The sequence below is a fragment of the Melanerpes formicivorus genome, unplaced genomic scaffold (genome assembly GCF_026170545.1).
Source record: "Melanerpes formicivorus ecotype bairdi unplaced genomic scaffold, bMelFor1.0.p_v2 SCAF_82, whole genome shotgun sequence".
NCBI classification, from domain to species: domain Eukaryota; kingdom Metazoa; phylum Chordata; class Aves; order Piciformes; family Picidae; genus Melanerpes; species Melanerpes formicivorus.
In genome coordinates, this window is record NW_027142434.1 from 1,322,306 (window position 1) to 1,338,323 (window position 16,018).

Consider the following 16,018-nt stretch of genomic DNA (forward strand, 5'->3'; position numbering starts at 1 on the left):
CAGTTTGGGTCTGGGGCTGGGCTGTGAAGCCAGTTTGGGTCTGGGGCTGGGCTGTGAAGCCAGTTTGGGTCTGAGGCTGGGTTGTGAAGCCAGTTTGGGTCTGGGTCTGGGCTGTGAAGCCAGTTTGGGTCTGGGGCTGGGTTGTGAAGCCAGTTTGGGTCTGGGGCTGGGTACTGAAGGCAGTTTGGGTCTGGGGCTGTGCTGTAAAGCCAGTTTGGGTCTGGGGCTGGGTTGTGAAGCCAGTTTGGGTATGGAGCTGGGCAGTGAAGCCAGTTTGGGTCTGGAGCTGGGCTGTGAAGCCAGTTTGGGTCTGGGGCTGGGCTGTGAAGCCAGTTTGGGTCTGGGGCTGGTGAGCAGAGCACCAAGAAGCTGTTGCATTGCAGGGAGCCCCTGGCTCACCATGACCTTCAAGCAGGCCTCCATGATGGCCCCGGAGGCCACGGCCACCACGACTCTGGTGGCCACGGCGGAGAACGCGACGGAGGCCGGGGGCGCGGGGGAGAGCCGGGAGGACATGTTCACCAAGCTGAGGGACAAGTTCATGAACGAGCTCAACAAGATCCCCTGTGAGTGCCTGCCCCCTCGATACCCCCTGCCCAGCAGCCCTGCTCCCGGCCTGCAGCCTGGCACTGGCTGACCAGGGCTGGGGAGCAGCCGTGGGGCTGGGGGCAGCCGTGGGGCAGCCATGGGGCTGGGGGGGCAGCCATGGGGCTGGGGTGCAGCCATGGGGCAGCCATGGGGCTGGGGGGGCAGCCATGGGGCTGGGGTGCAGCCATGGGGCCATGGGGCGGCCATGGGGCAGCCATGGGGCAGCCATGGGGCTGCGGGGGCAGCCATGGGGCTGGGGTGCAGCCATGGGGCAGCCGTGGGGCAGCTGTGGGGCCATGGGGCAGCCGTGGTCTGGGGTGCAGCCATGGGGCCATGGGGCAGCCATGGGGCAGCCGTGGTCTGGGGTGCAGCCATGGGGCCATGGGGCAGCCGTGGGGCAGCCATGAGGCTGGGGTGCAGCCATGGGGCAGCCATGGGGCTGGGGGGGCAGCCATGGGGCTGGGGTGCAGCCATGGGGCCATGGGGCAGCCGTGGGGCAGCCATGAGGCTGGGGTGCAGCCATGGGGCAGCCATGGGGCTGGGGGGGCAGCCATGGGGCTGGGGTGCAGCCATGGGGCCATGGGGCAGCCGTGGGGCAGCCGTGTGGCCGTGGGGCAGCCATGGGGCAGCCATGAGGCTGGGGTCAGCCGTGGGGCTGGGGGCAGCCATGGGGCAGCCGTGAGTCTGGGGGCAGCCGTGGGTCTGGGGTGCAGCCATGGGTCTGGGGGCAGCCGTGGGGCAGCTGTGGGGCTGGGGTGCAGCTGTGGGGCAGCTGTGCATCTGGGGGCAGCCGTGGGGCCATTGGGCAGCCGTGGGTCTGGGGGCAGCCGCGGGGCTGGGGGCAGCCATGGGGCAGCTGTGGGGCTGTGGGGCAGCCGTGGGGCAGCTGTGGGGCCGTGGGGCAGCTGTGGGTCTGGGGGCAGCCGCGGGGCAGCTGTGGGTCTGGGGGCAGCCGTGGGTCTGGGGGCAGCCATGGGGCAGCCATGGGGCAGCCATGGGTCTGGGGGGGCAGCCATGGGGCTGGGGTGCAGCCATGGGGCCATGGGGCAGCCGTGGGGCAGCCGTGGGGCAGCCATGAGGCTGGGGTCAGCCGTGGGTCTGGGGGCAGCCATGGGTCTGGGGTGCAGCCATGGGTCTGGGGTGCAGCCATGGGTCTGGGGGCAGCCGTGGGGCAGCCGTGGGGCTGGGGTGCAGCTGTGGGGCAGCTGTGCATCTGGGGGCAGCCGTGGGGCCATTGGGCAGCCGTGGGTCTGGGGGCAGCCGCGGGGCAGCCATGGGCCTGGGGGCAGCCATGGGGCAGCAGTGGGTCTGGGGGCAGCCGTGGGGCAGCCATGGGTCTGGGGGCAGCGGCGGGGCTGAGCTGGCCCTGTCCTGTGCCCGCAGTGCCGCCCTGGGCCCTCATCGCCATCGCGGTGGTCGCCGGGCTCCTGCTCCTCACCTGCTGCTTCTGCATCTGCAAGAAGTGCTGCTGCAAGAAGAAGAAGAACAAGAAGGAGAAGGGGAAGGGCATGAAGAACGCCATGAACATGAAGGACATGAAGTCAGGCAACCAGGTGACGTCCTCCTGCGCCTCGCCCTGGGCCGGGGGCGCTGCGGAGGTCTCTCCGGCCGAGGCCGCTCGCAGCTCGGGCAGCAGAGTGCGATGGAGCCTCCAGGGGCTCGGTGCAGAGAGGAGCCAGCAGCTGGGACAGCAACATTGGCCTCTCCCAGTGCCTGGTGGCCCAGATGGGGCCAGGCTCAAGCTGAGCTGGACCTGCACCGGCAAATGCTGCTCTAATCCCTTCTGTCTCCCCACCTGCCTCAGCTGTGCTCACAGCCAGGAGGGGAGCAGCAGGACAGAGCACCAGCAGCCTGGGGGCCCCAGACAGCCAGAGCTCCAGAGGCAGCTGCTGGTGCATGGCACTGAGCTGGAGCCATCTGCCCCCCCCGGGGGCCAGCAGGCTTGGGGTGACCAGGGCCAGTTCAGTGGGTGAGGAACTGGCTGGAGGCTGAGCCCAGAGAGTGGTGGTGAATGGTGCCACAGCCAGCTGGCAGCCAGGCACCAGTGCTGTGCCCCAGGGAGCAGTGCTGGGCCCTGTGCTCTTTAACATCTTCATTGATGATCTGGAGGAGGGCATTGAGTCCATCAGCAGTGAATGTGCAGCTGACAGCAAGCTGGGGGCAGGAGTTGAGCTGCTGGAGGGCAGAGAGGCTCTGCAGAGGGACCTGGCCAGGCTGGGCAGATGGGCAGAGGCCAAGGGCAGGAGATTGAATACATCCAAGTGCCAGGGGCTGCACATTGGCCACAGCAACCCCAGGCAGTGCTACAGGCTGGGGGCAGAGTGGCTGAGAGCAGCCAGGCAGAGAGGGACCTGGGGGTGCTGGTGGATGGCAGGCTGAACATGAGCCTGCAGTGTGCCCAGGCAGCCAGGAGGGCCAAGGGCATCCTGGCCTGCAGCAGGCAGAGTGTGGCCAGCAGGAGCAGGGAGCTCATCCTGACCCTGGACACTGCACTGCTCAGGCCACACCTGGAGTCCTGTGTCCAGCTCTGGGCTCCTCAGGTCAGGAAGGAGGTTGAGCTGCTGGAAGGTGTCCAGAGAAGGGCAACAAAGCTGGGGAGGGGTCTGGGGCACAGCCCTGGGAGGAGAGGCTGAGGGAGCTGGGGTTGCTTAGCCTGGAGAGGAGGAGACTCAGGGGTGACCTTATCACTCTCTACAACTACCTGAAGGGAGGTTGTAGACAGGCAGAGGTTGGTCTCTTCTCCCCGGCAAGCAGCACCAGAACAAGAGGCCACAGTCTCAGGCTGTGCCAGGGGAGGTTCAGGCTGGAGGTTAGGAGGAAGTTCTCCACAGAGAGAGTGATTGCCCATTGGGATGTGCTGCCTGGGGAGGTGGTGGAGTCCCCATCCCTGGAGGTGTTCAGGAGGAGACTTGATAGGGTGCTTGGTGCCATGGGTGAGTTGATTAGGTGGTGTTGGATTGGTTGATGGGTTGGACACCATGATCTTGAAGGTCTCTTCCAGCCTGGTTTGGTTTATTCTAAATGAAGGTCTCTTTTATTCTAAGTGGCCCTGAGCCAGGCTCATCTGGAGGGGGTGGGAGACTTTGGGTGTCCATTTCTGCTCTTCAGAGCCACTTGGGCAGCATGGGCATGCAGGTAGGGCTGGGGAGCAGAGCACAGCATGGAGCTGCTCCATCTGCAGGCCCCCAGGGTGGTGGGAGATGGGGGGGGGGGGGGGTCTGCCCAGAGAGGGAGGCCCCTGGGGCACCTCAGGCCATACAAACCCCTGCTGCCCACCCTGCCAGGGGGCCCTGGTAACATTCCTCTCTTCCCTCCTCTGCTCCTGCTGTCCCTCGTGGCTGCCCTGCCTGCCTGGTCCCTCTCCATCCTGGGAAACCCTCCATGGTAGGTGCCACCATGAGCTTCCTTCTCCAACATCTGCTTCCAGATTGGGATGGGGGACCTGGGGGCATGGCAGAGAGGTGATGAGGAGCTGGAGCTCCCACCCCATGGGTTGGAGAGGCAGGGACAGGGGTGGCTTTGCCTTAGGAGGGTTGGGTTACTAAGCTGGTAAGGCCTGGAGCTGGCCCTGCTAAGCCCTTGGCACCAGCTGTGGTGCTCACCAAGCATGGACTGGGGAGCAGAGGATCCCTGCCCCCTCTGCAGCAGGGTAGTTGCATACAGGCACAACCTGGCAGTCCCAACCCCCCATCCCCTGGTGATGCCCCCATGCCCTGGCACCCTGAGGCAGCCCCCACCACATCCTCTGGGCTGGCCCAGGGAAGCTGGGTGTTGAGATGCCTGCAGGGTTGGGGTGCTGGAGGTGGTGTGGGGACCCTGGGCTGTGACTGCTGCTGAGCTGAGGCTCCTTGGCTGCTGTTGCAGGGCCAACAGGATGATGATGATGCAGAGACAGGTCTGACAGAGGGGGAAGGTGAGGAGGAGGAGAAGGAGCCTGAGAACCTGGGCAAGCTGCAGTTCTCCCTGGACTATGATTTCCAGGCCAACCAGGTGAGGGAGGGGCTGGGGTCTGCTGAGGGGGTGGGCAGTGAGGCTTGCCTGGGGAGGGTGTCTGAGAGGAGAAGCCTCCTGTTGGGCCTGGGTGGCGCAGGAGGGAGCTGGGAGCTGGGTGCAGTGCCACAGGGAGTCCTGCCCCAGGCTGGGCTGGAGATGAGCCCCTGGCACCTGCAGCCCGGGCTGGGCTGGGCTGTGCTGCTGAAGTCTCCCCTCTCACCCCTCCAGCTGACAGTGGGCATCCTCCAAGCTGCTGAGCTGCCAGCTTTGGACATGGGTGGCACCTCAGACCCCTATGTGAAGGTGTTCCTGCTCCCTGACAAGAAGAAGAAGTATGAGACCAAAGTGCAGAAGAAGACTCTGAACCCTGCCTTCAACGAGACCTTCACCTTCAAGGTGAGCTCCTTCCTGCCCCCAGCGCCAGACCTGGCCTCCCACTGCCCCTTCTGCCTCTCTGGGGGCTGCCCCACACGGTGACCCTCCCTCTGCTCCTGGCCTGGGCTCTCTGAGCCCCTTGCCAACCCCGCGGGTGGCCTCGGTGCAGGTTCCCTACCAGGAGCTGGGGGGCAAGACGCTGGTGATGGCCATCTACGACTTCGATCGCTTCTCCAAGCACGACATCATCGGGGAGGTGAAGGTGCCCATGAACACTGTGGACCTGGGGCAGCCCATCGAGGAGTGGAGGGACCTGCAGAGCGGGGAGAAGGAGGAGGTGAGAGCAGGGCTGGCAGGGAGCCTTCGTCCAGCCGAGCCCCTCGGCCGGAGGTGTGGAGCTGCGGGGCGGCCGTGGGGGGAGCTCTGCGGTCTGGGCCGTCCCAGGGCGCTCAGGATGGTGACTGCTTTGGGGGGGGTCTCATCTGAGCACCACACTGTGCTGGCCACACACTGGGCAGGATCTGGCCCTGTTGTTCCCCCTCTCAAAAGCCTTTCTAGACTAAAAATCACCTGCATGAACTTCCGGAGTGCTGTGCTGGGACTGGCCTGCCCCAGCCCCCTTGTGCTGGCGCCAGCTTGTGGCTGCACCGAAGGCTGAGCAGGGTCTGGGGGGGCCCTGCATGCAGGACCCTGTCCCAGCACTGTGCAGTGATGCTCTGGCAAGGTTTTGATATCTGCTCCCTGCTCTGCCTGGCAGCCAGAGAAGCTGGGAGACATCTGCATCTCCCTGCGGTACGTGCCCACGGCTGGCAAGCTCACTGTCTGCATCCTGGAGGCCAAGAACCTGAAGAAGATGGACGTTGGGGGTCTCTCAGGTGGGTCTGGGCTCATGGGCATCCTCCTCCCACCCTGCAGTGGGGGCTCTCAGCATCCTCATCTGGGGAAGGACACTGAGGCCAGCTGGCACTGAGGCCGCTCTGGAGTGCCTGGGACCTGCTGCACCAACGGCAGCCCAAGGTCTGGCTGTGGGATCATGGAGAGATGGGATTGGGATGATCCCCCTGACCCTGGGGAAGGACAGGAACAGGCTGCCCAGGGAGGTGGTGGAAGCCTCATCCCTGGAGGGTTTTAAGGCCAGGCTGGATGTGGCTGTGAGCAGCCTGCTGTGGTGTGAGGTGTCCCTGCCCATGGCAGGGGGTTGGAGCTGGCTGAGCCTTGAGCTCCCTTCCAGCCCTGACCCTTCTGTGATTCTATATCACTGTGCCCAGGGCAAGGACACTGCAGGACTTGAGTGGGGAAAATGCTCCTCTGCCACTTGCTCCTGGTCCTGCTCCTCCTCACCTTGGGGCCCAGGACCTCAGCTCACAGCAGGTTTTGTGCTGGAAGTCTTCCCAGCCCCACTGCAGGGCTGAGCTCTGCCCAGGGCTCCTCAGCTCTCTCCATCCCTGCCTTAAACAGGAGAAGGACCTGCAAGGCTGGAAGGGTTCAGCTTTATTCTCAGGTGTCCTGCTCCAAGCCCAGGAGTGAGAGCCCAGCACCCACCCAGGTCACTCCACTGTCCCCAGCCCTCCTGCAAGGGGGCTGACAGGATGCAGCAGAGCTTCATCCCTTGGCCAATTGCTCCCACAAATCCCAAATGTTTTGGCTTTGGCCTCTGCCCCCAAACCTCAGAGGACCTTTGCTCTCTTCACCCCATGGTGCTCCTCATCCTGGGCTGGGCTTTCCCCTGGGGCCAGGCCCATGGTGGCCCCTGGGTATTTCATCCCTGTCTGATGCAGCCTCCTGCCCCCCCAGATCCCTATGTGAAGATCCACCTGCTGCAGAACGGCAAGAGGTTGAAGAAGAAGAAGACCACAGTGAAGAAGAAGACCTTAAACCCCTACTTCAATGAGTCCTTCAGCTTTGAGATCCCCTTTGAGCAGATACAGGTTTGTCTGGTGACATCCCTGGGAGGCAGGCAGGGAAGGGATTAAGGGAGAAGTCCTGCAGCTGCCCAAGGCCATGTCCCAGCCTCCCCAGCAGCCTGAGAGGCTCCTGCCTTGGCAGGACCTCCTCATCTCATCCCCCATCAAACACTTCCAGTTCCACCCTGGGCCTGGGCTGATTCTGAGGGCAGGGGGTGCAGGGCAGAGGCAGGAGGCTGGGCAGCACCTATGGGAGACATAACCCCAGCCCAGATCCTGGCTGCAGAGAGGCTTTCCTCTGCTCCTGGCCCTGTAGTGACCACAGCAGCCTGCACTGAGTCCTAGGAGCCTTTTGGACACCAGTGCCAGTTGCCTTCTGATGGTAGGACTGGAGGGGATGGAGCAGAACCAGAAGTGGGGAGATGGAGATTGGCTGTGAGGAAGAAGTTGTTGGCCAGGAGGGTGGTGAGAGCCTGGCCCAGGCTGCCCAGGGAGGTGGTGGAAGCCTCCTGCCTGGAGGTGTTTGCAGCCAGGCTGGAGGTGGCTGTGAGCAAGCTGCTGTGGTGTGAGGTGTCCCTGGCCATGGCAGGGGCTTGGAGCTGGCTGAGCCTTGAGCTCCCTCCCAGCCCTGACAGTTCTATGAGTCTATGATTCTGGCCCCTGCACATCCTGCCCTAGCCCCTGCCCATGCCCCTCGACCCAGCCCAGCCCCATCAAGCCCTGCACCCCACAGCTCTTCCCCAGCCCCACACCACCCCAGCATGAGCTGGGCCCCACCATGGCTTTGCAGCTCTGGGCTCCCTGGGGAAGGAGGTGGAGGAAGCTGGGCAGGGAGAAGCCCCTGCCCCAGAATGAGCCTGGGGGGCATCCCGGGGGGTACCCAGCTGAGTCACCATGAGGCCATGGGGGCCTCTCTGTGGCTTTCTGCCCCTCTGAAGAAGGTTTCCTCCTGCAGAAAGTGCAAGTGGTCATCACGGTGCTGGACTACGACAAGCTGGGGAAGAACGAAGCCATCGGCAAGATCTTCACCGGCTTCAACTCGACGGGCACGGAGCTGCGGCACTGGTCAGACATGCTGGCCAACCCCCGGCGGCCCATCGCCCAGTGGCACTCGCTGAAGCCGGAGGAGGAGGTGGACGCAGCCCTGGGCAAGGGCAAATAGGAGCCGGCGGGGGCAGCGCGGCACGGCCGCGGACAGGCTCAGCGCCAGGGCTGCCGATACCTCAGCTCCACCACCTCCGGTTTTGGTTCTTTTGTTCCGTTTTTCAGCTGAGCTCCCCTCCGACGGCTGTGGAAGGGTTCCCAGACAGTGCCAAGAGCATCCAGGGGAAGAGGCTAGAGACACGGATGGTTCTTTTCGTTCTTCAGCATCGCTCCCTCCCGCTGCATGTCCCAGCGCCTCCCCTGCCTCCCCTCCCGGGCGCGGAGCCGCCGGCCCCCCCCCCGGGCCCTCCCGCGGCACCAGCCCAGGGCACCGCTGCCACCCTCCTTCCTCTGGGCTCATCTGGGGACCTCTTGAATGTAGCACGGAGGTGACAGCAGAGCCTGAGGGCTCGGGATGGCCAGACCCACTGTGCCTGCCTGGGGCACCGACGGCTGGGTGGAGAAGAGCCTCTGCAGGAGAGCAGTGCTGCTCGGCCTCCCCCTGGCTGAGAAGGGCAAGAGCCAGGAGTTCGGGCTGAGGATGGCCAAGGGCCCCTTGCCAGGTCCAGGCTTGGTTTCCTCCGGGGAGAGGTTTGCAGGGACTGCAGGCTTCCACTGCAGCTGGTGTGGCCCTGGGGGGCTGAGCCCTTGGTGTTGCAGTCGCAGCTGTGGGGCCAGCCTGAGCACAGGGACCTGGGGGGGATTGCTCTGAAGAGACAGCAGTGGGATGTGCATGTGACAGCAGCACAGCAGGAGCCACCACCACCTCTGCAGGGACACCACCACCTCTGCAGGGACACCATAACCTCCACAGGAGCCACCACCACCTCTGCAGGGACCACCACCACCTCTGCAGGGACACCACCACCTCTGCAGGGACACCACCACCTCTGCAGGGACACCACCACCTCTGCAGGGACACCACCACCTCTGCAGGGACCACCACCACCTCTGCAGGGACACCACCACCCCTGCAGGGACCACCACCACCTCTGCAGGGACCACCACCACCTCTGCAGGGACCACCACCACCCCTGCAGGGACCACCACCACCTCTGCAGGGACCACCACCACCTCTGCAGGGACCACCACCACCTCTGCAGGGACACCGCCACCTCTGCAGGGACCACCACCACCTCTGCAGGGACACCACCACCTCTGCAGGGACACCACCACCCCTGCAGGGACCACCACCTCTGCAGGGACACCACCTCCTCCACAGGAGCCTCCACCACCCCTGCAGGGACCACCACCACCCCTGCAGGGACCACCACCACCTCTGCAGGGACCACCACCACCTCTGCAGGGACCATCACCACCTCTGCAGGGACACCACCACCTCTGCAGGGACACCACCTCCTCCACAGGAGCCTCCACCACCCCTGCAGGGACCACCACCACCCCTGCAGGGACCACCACCACCTCTGCAGGGACCACCACCACCTCTGCAGGGACCATCACCACCTCTGCAGGGACACCACCACCTCTGCAGGGACACCACCTCCTCCACAGGAGCCTCCACCACCCCTGCAGGGACCACCACCACCTCTGCAGGGACCACCACCACCTCCACAGGAGCCTCCACCACCTCCACAGGAGCCACCACCACCTCTGCAGGGACACCACAACCTCTGCAGGGACCACCACCACCTCTGCAGGGACCACCACCTCCTCCACAGGAGCCTCCACCACCTCTGCAGGGACACCACCACCTCTGCAGAGACCACCACCACCTCTGCAGGGACCACCACCTCTGCAGGGACCACCACCACCTCTGTAGGGACACCACCACCTCTGCAGGGACACCACCTCCTCCACAGGAGCCTCCACCACCCCTGCAGGGACACCACAACCTCTGCAGGGACACCATAACCTCCACAGGAGCCACCACCACCTCTGCAGGGACCACCACCACCTCTGCAGGGACACCACCACCTCTGCAGGGACCACCACCACCTCTGCAGGGACACCACAACCTCTTCAGAGACCACCACCTCTGCAGAGACCACCACAACCTCTGCAGGGACCACCACAACCTCCACAGGAGCCACCACCACCTCTGCAGGGACACCACCACCTCTGCAGGGACCACCACCACCTCTGCAGAGACCACCACCACCTCTGCAGGGACCACCACCACCTCTGCAGGGACCACCACCACCTCTGCAGAGACCACCACCACCTCTGCAGGGACCACCACCACCACCACAGGAGCCACCACCTCCTCTGCAGAGACCACCACCACCTCTGCAGAGACCACCACCACCTCTGCAGGGACACCACCACCTCCACAGGAGCCACCACCTCCTCTGCAGAGACCACCACCTCCTCTGCAGGGACACCACCACCTCTGCAGGGACCACCACCACCTCTGCAGGGGCCACCACCACCACTTCTGCCCTGTCACCTCCCCAGGGGCTGTGTGAGGACAGTGCTGGGTGATCTGTGTGTGTGCCCAGCAGGCTTGGCTGGAACCTGCAGCTCAAGATGCTCCCACAAGGCAGGTGTATGTTGAGAGGTGTCCAGATGTGAGGGGGCAGCCCCTCAGCGTGGTGCCAGCTGCTTCTCAAGGCCATTGTGTGTCCCCAGAAGGCTGCCCTGTGTCCCCAGGGCTCGGCCGTGGGTGCCATGGGCACATTTCTGTGCAGTGTCGTTTAGGTGAGTCTGTGTTGCTAGGAGGTTGGATTCAATGGTCTCCAGAGGTCCCTTCCAGCCCCTTCCGTGCTGTGATTCTGTGATGGAGACCCCAGCACAGCCTCAGGGCAGCTGGGGGGCTGTGGGGAGCTCCAGCCCCACCACCTCATCCCACTGCTGTGGTGCAGGTGGGGAGGGTGAGAGCAAGCCCACAGCCAACGAGGGACCAAAGCCCCTGACCCCTGTGAGCTGCTGGTCCCCACTGAGCCCACCCTGTCCTGCTCCCCTCGGGGGTATAAGCCATATCCATGTCCCTGGCAGTGGCAAAGAGCTTCTCCAGGCCACCTCTCCCGCTGTGGGACGAGCCAGGACCCAGCCCCAGAGCTGGAAAGCCAGAGTCATTCCCTGCAGCTGAGAAAGGGTCCAGCAGCCCTCCCCAGGTCAGCCCAGGGTGTTCTGGAGCCCTGGCCTGAGCTGGTGTCTCCAGCCCAGCTCTGCCTCCCCAGCAGCCTTGTGCTCCCTGCTCTGCTTTGCTCTTCCTGGGCTGGGTTGTGGCACAGCTCAGCAGGGGAAGGTTGCACAGCTTCAGTGAGGGCAGCTGCCCCGGGGGGAGCAGAGCTCTGGGGTGCAGCCAGGGGGGTCCTGGGCATGGGGGATGCTGCTCTGGGGTCCAACACCCAGGCTGGGATCTGGGTGCAGGGCAACCCAAGGACTAAGTGCCAAAACCAAGCTCACTCTGCTGGATGCTTTGGCAGCGCTGTTGGAGCCTCTGCTGGATCCTCTGCTGGATCTGTTGCTGGATCCCCTGCTGCATCCCCTGTTGGATCCCCTGCTGCATCCCCTGTTGGATCCCCTGCTGCATCCCCTGTTGGATCCTCTGCTGCATCCCCTGTTGGATCCTCTGCTGGATCCTCTGCTGGATCCTCTGCTGGATCCCCTGCTGGATCCTCTGCTGCATCCCCTGCTGCATCCCCTGCTGGATCCTCTGCTGGATCCTCTACTGGATCCCCTGCTGCATCCCCTGTTGGATCCTCTGCTGCATCCCCTGCTGGACCCTCTGCTGGATCCCCTGCTGGATCCCCTGCTGGATCCTCTGCTGGATCCTCTGCTGGATCCCCTGCTGGATCCTCTGGCAGCTCTGTTGGATCCTCCATTGGATGCTCTGGCAGCTCCTGGCAGCTCCCACTTCCCAAAGGGCATCTCAGCCCCGTTTGGGAGTGGAGAGGTGATGGGACCCATGGTGGGAGGCACAGCTCAGGGGGTTCAGGACTGACACAGGGATGAGACCCTTCCCCTGCAGGGACCCCTGCAGCAGGGAGGGATCTCTGTCCTTGAGGCTCAGCCAGGGTGCTGGGGGAGGCTGAAGACACCCAGAGGCCACTTCCACCACCACCTCAGCTGCACTTGGTCCATGCCCTGGTGCCCAGCCCAGCTTCTGGAGCTCACCTCGGTGGAGCCAGCTGAAGCTGAAGCTGTCACCAGGGCCATGCCAGACCTTGTGGGTCGTGGAGTGACCCACAGTGCCACCCCCAGCTTTAATCAGTCTCTCCCTAAGGGATGTGCCAGAGAGGTCCTGCCCTGTCTGGGCAGCCAAAGGGAGAAGAACTCTTGGGGTGCTTTAGGATAAAGGGGAGCTGGAGGTGGCTGATGGCCCTTGGCCTGGGGCACCACAGAGACTCAGGCTCTGGACTCAGTCTTGGTTTGGGTCCATCCAGGCACTGAGGGGGGTTTGCTTCTTGTGGAAATGGGTGAAAAGTGAAGGCATTGGGGAGAGCCTCAGATCCTCCTGCTGGCAGCCAGAGCCTGTGCACAGCCCTGCAGTGCTCCTTGGCCTGTACCCATCACCCCCCCCAGCCCCCCCATGCCATCAGCACCCCCCACCCGCGGCTCCCAGACCTGCCACATCACCCAGGGTCTCAGCAGGAGCGGGGGTCCCACCTGGCTGGTTGCCATTCAGACTCTGGAAGCCTCGGGAGGGGGAGGCCCCGGGAGGGGGAGGGGGAGGCTGCGACTTCACAACATCATTTAATTTGTTTTTACTAAAACTGGGAAAAGTCCCCAGGCTGAAAGCCATCAGCGCTGCCTCTGTCCCCGCAGCTGCCTGTAGCTGAAGTCCCTGGAGATGCTGTAGATCCCCCGGCCCGTGCATGTCAGCAGCCCCCAGCAGTAGCAGCATGGTTAGAGCCCAGGCGGCGCTACCCCACCGCCGGCTCCCTCGTCCCCATTGCGGGGCTCCCTCGTCCCCATCCGGCTCCCTCATCCCTATCCAGCTCCCTCGTCCCTATCCAGCTCCCTTATCCCCATCCAGCTCCCTTATCCCCATCCGGCTCCCTCGTCCCTATCCGGCTCCCTCGTCCCCATCCGGCTCCCTCGTTCCTATCCAGCTCCCTCGTCCCCATCCAGCTCCCTCGTCCCCATCGCCGGCTCCCTCGTCCCTATCCGGCTCCCTCGTCCCTATCCGGCTCCCTCGTCCCCATCCAGCTCCCTCGTCCCCATCGCCGGCTCCCTCGTCCCTATCCAGCTCCCTCGTCCCCATCCAGCTCCCTCGTCCCCATCGCCGGCTCCCTCGTCCCTATCCGGCTCCCTTGTCCCTATCCGGCTCCCTCGTCCCCATCCAGCTCCCTGGTCCCCATCCAGCTCCCTCGTCCCCATTGCGGGGCTCCCTCGTCCCCATCCGGCTCCCTTGTCCCCATCCAGCTCCCTCGTCCCTATCCAGCTCCCTCGTCCCCATTGCGGGGCTCCCTCGTCCCCATCGCCGGCTCCCTCGTCCCCACCTGGCGACGAGCGGCGCTCTGCAGCGCCCTGGGCATTTCCCTCCCAATGCTAATAATACTAAAGAAGAAGAAGAAGAAGAAGGCAGAATCGGAACGGTTTAGCAGGAGAAGGAACGGCCAGCAGCGAAGCATGCCAGCGCCAGGCCGGCGGAGGCTGAGCCGTCCCCGCCGCCGCCGTGACCTCCTCTGTGTCTCGTCCCTGTCTCGTGTGGCTTTTCCCCGCGGCCGGGCAGCAGCAGCAGCGCGGCTCGGGCCTCCTGTGTCGCGTCGGGTGCGTGTCGCTGTCACAGCAACTTTAGAAGCCATATTAGAGCACGGCGCGCCGGGACCCCACGGGGACGGGCCCGGGGCGAGCCGTGCCCCCCTTCCCCCATGTGTTCCACCCACCCTCCTGCTGGTGGGGCTGCGGCTGCCAGGTCGTCACCGCCGCGGTGGCCGCGGGCGCCGCTGTCACGCCGGGCGAGGGGATGGGGCAGCGCCGGGCGAGGGGATGGGGCAGCGCCGGGCACAGGGGATGGGGCAGCGCCGGGCACAGGGGATGGGGCAGCGCCGGGCACAGGCGCCGGGGCTGGCCTGCCAGCGGCGTTTCTGCAATGGGGCCGGTGGCAGGCGGCGTTTGGGAGCGATTTGGGCGACTTCTGCTGTGTCCAGTCTGGTGGTTTCCATCCTGGGGACTGGGAGCTGCCGTTCCCCTCTCCCGGCTGCACCGCGGTGCGAACCCAGCTGTGCCACAGGCGCTCGGCTCGGGTGTCCCGGGGGGAGAAGGAAGGGAATCCACAGGGCTTGCCAACAGGCTCGGCTTGCTCTTCCTTCCCCCGCCCCCTGCGCCAGCCCCACGCTGCCCCGGCCCGGCCCCGCAGCGCTCGGCTCCGGCGGGGAGCTGCTTTTAAAGCCCTTCCTCTCGTGTGGCCTCTGCCGTCCCTGTCCCCTCTCGTCCGATGGTGATTTTGTAAAGATCTCTGTCTCCTTATTAAAGAAACGAGCTGAAAGGAGCCCTGCAGCCCTCTGCTCTTGCTGCTGGGGCTCACTGGGGTGTCCGTGGCTGGGGACTGTGAGACCAGGGATGATGGAGGGGGGGGAGGCACGAGGGGAGTCCCACGGGGAGGCAAGTGCCCCTCAAACACGAGTGGGTGCATGCACGTGGTGGGGATGCCTCTGGGCAGCCCTGGGCCCTGCTGCCCTGGCTGGCACAGACATAGAGTCACAGCCTGCTTTGGATGGGAAGGGAGGTTTAAAGCCCACCCAGCCCAACCCCCTGCACTCCCCAGGGACATCCCCGACTAGAGCAAGCTGCTCAGAGCCCCAACCAGCCTGACCTGCACTGGTGCCAAGGATGGGGCAGCCCCCAGCTCTCTGGGCAGCCTGGGTCAGTGTTTGGTCCCCACCAAGCTCTTCACCCCCAACAGAGTTTGATCCATGCACTCATGGTGGGGTCCTGCCCTGCTTTGCAGAGGCATTGAACATCCCTGGCCCCACAAGGAAGAGAGCTCAAGCTGCAGTGACTACCCTTGAAGACCAACCTTGAACATGCAGAGGTTTCCAGCAGCCTTGACAGGGACAAAGGCTCCAAGATGTGGCAGCAGTGCCACTGGTCCTGCCCAAGCTCCTGAGCAGAGCAAACACCACGAGGGAGCCAGCCCTGGAGCCTGCTGATGTTGACAGGCATCAGGTGGGAATGTTCCTGTTCTGCTGGGTGGCTTTCAGGGCTGTGCATCCACAGCTCCCTCCTCTGAGCTCTCCTTGCACAGGGTGCAGGGTGCTGCCTTTCCCCATACCTGCAGCAGGTAGCTGTCTGCAGAGCTTTTGGTGGAGAGCAAAGCCATCCCTGGGCCAGCTGTGTGCCCCTGTGGCCAAGAGGCCAATGGCCTCCTGTGGGGCATTGAGCAGAGGGTGGCCAGCAGGTCAGGGGAGGTTCATCTCCACCTCTCTGCTGCCCTGCTGAGACCCCAGCTGGAGTGCTGGGTGCAGTTCTGGGCTCCCCAGTTCCAGAGGGGCAGGGGACTGCTGCAGAGAGTCCAGTGGAGGCTGGAAGGATGCTGGAGGGACTGCAACATCTGTGTGATGAGGAGAGGCTGAGAGCCCTGGGGGTGTTCAGCCTGGAGAAGGCTGAGAGGGATCTGCTGAGTGTCTGCAGACACCTGAGGGGTGGCTGTCAGCAGGATGGGGCCAGGCTCTGCTCAGTGACACTCAGTGACAGCACAAGGGGCAATGGACACCAGCACAGGAACTCACCAGGAGGCCAAACTTCCTTGGTGTGAGGCTGCTGGAGCCTGGAGCAGGCTGCCCAGAGAGGTTTGGAGTCTCCTCTGGAGCCTTTCCAGCCTCACCTGGCTGTGCTCTGTGTGCCCTGCCCTGGGTGGCTCTGCTCTGGCAGGGGCTGGGACTGGATGGGCTCCAGAGGTCCCTTCCAGCCCCTTAGCACTCTGTGAGTGTCTGATCCTGTCCCTGCTGGCTGCAGGGAGGTTGGACTGGGTGACCCTTCAGGAGCTTTCCAACCCAAGCCCTTCCCTGGGCTGTAGGTAGCTCCAGCTGAAGCTGCTGCTGTTCCCCAGCATGCTCTGCAGGGAGTGCTCCTCAGAAGGGATGCTTTGGTGCTGGGCTGTGTTT

General features: G+C 64.5%; 1 protein-coding gene across 1 annotated transcript; it reads left to right on the forward strand.

Moving 5' to 3' along the window:
- The first annotated feature begins 400 nt into the window (after nucleotides 1–400).
- On the forward strand, nucleotides 401–8,893 carry SYT2 (synaptotagmin 2). The gene is made up of 8 exons (XM_068164666.1): nucleotides 401–566; nucleotides 1,972–2,141; nucleotides 4,462–4,578; nucleotides 4,810–4,977; nucleotides 5,126–5,293; nucleotides 5,714–5,831; nucleotides 6,751–6,884; nucleotides 7,816–8,893. Exons 1-8 carry the CDS (start codon nucleotides 401–403, stop codon nucleotides 8,020–8,022), a joined length of 1,248 nt encoding a protein of 415 aa, XP_068020767.1. The 3' UTR covers nucleotides 8,023–8,893.
- The last annotated feature ends 7,125 nt before the right edge of the window (nucleotides 8,894–16,018 follow it).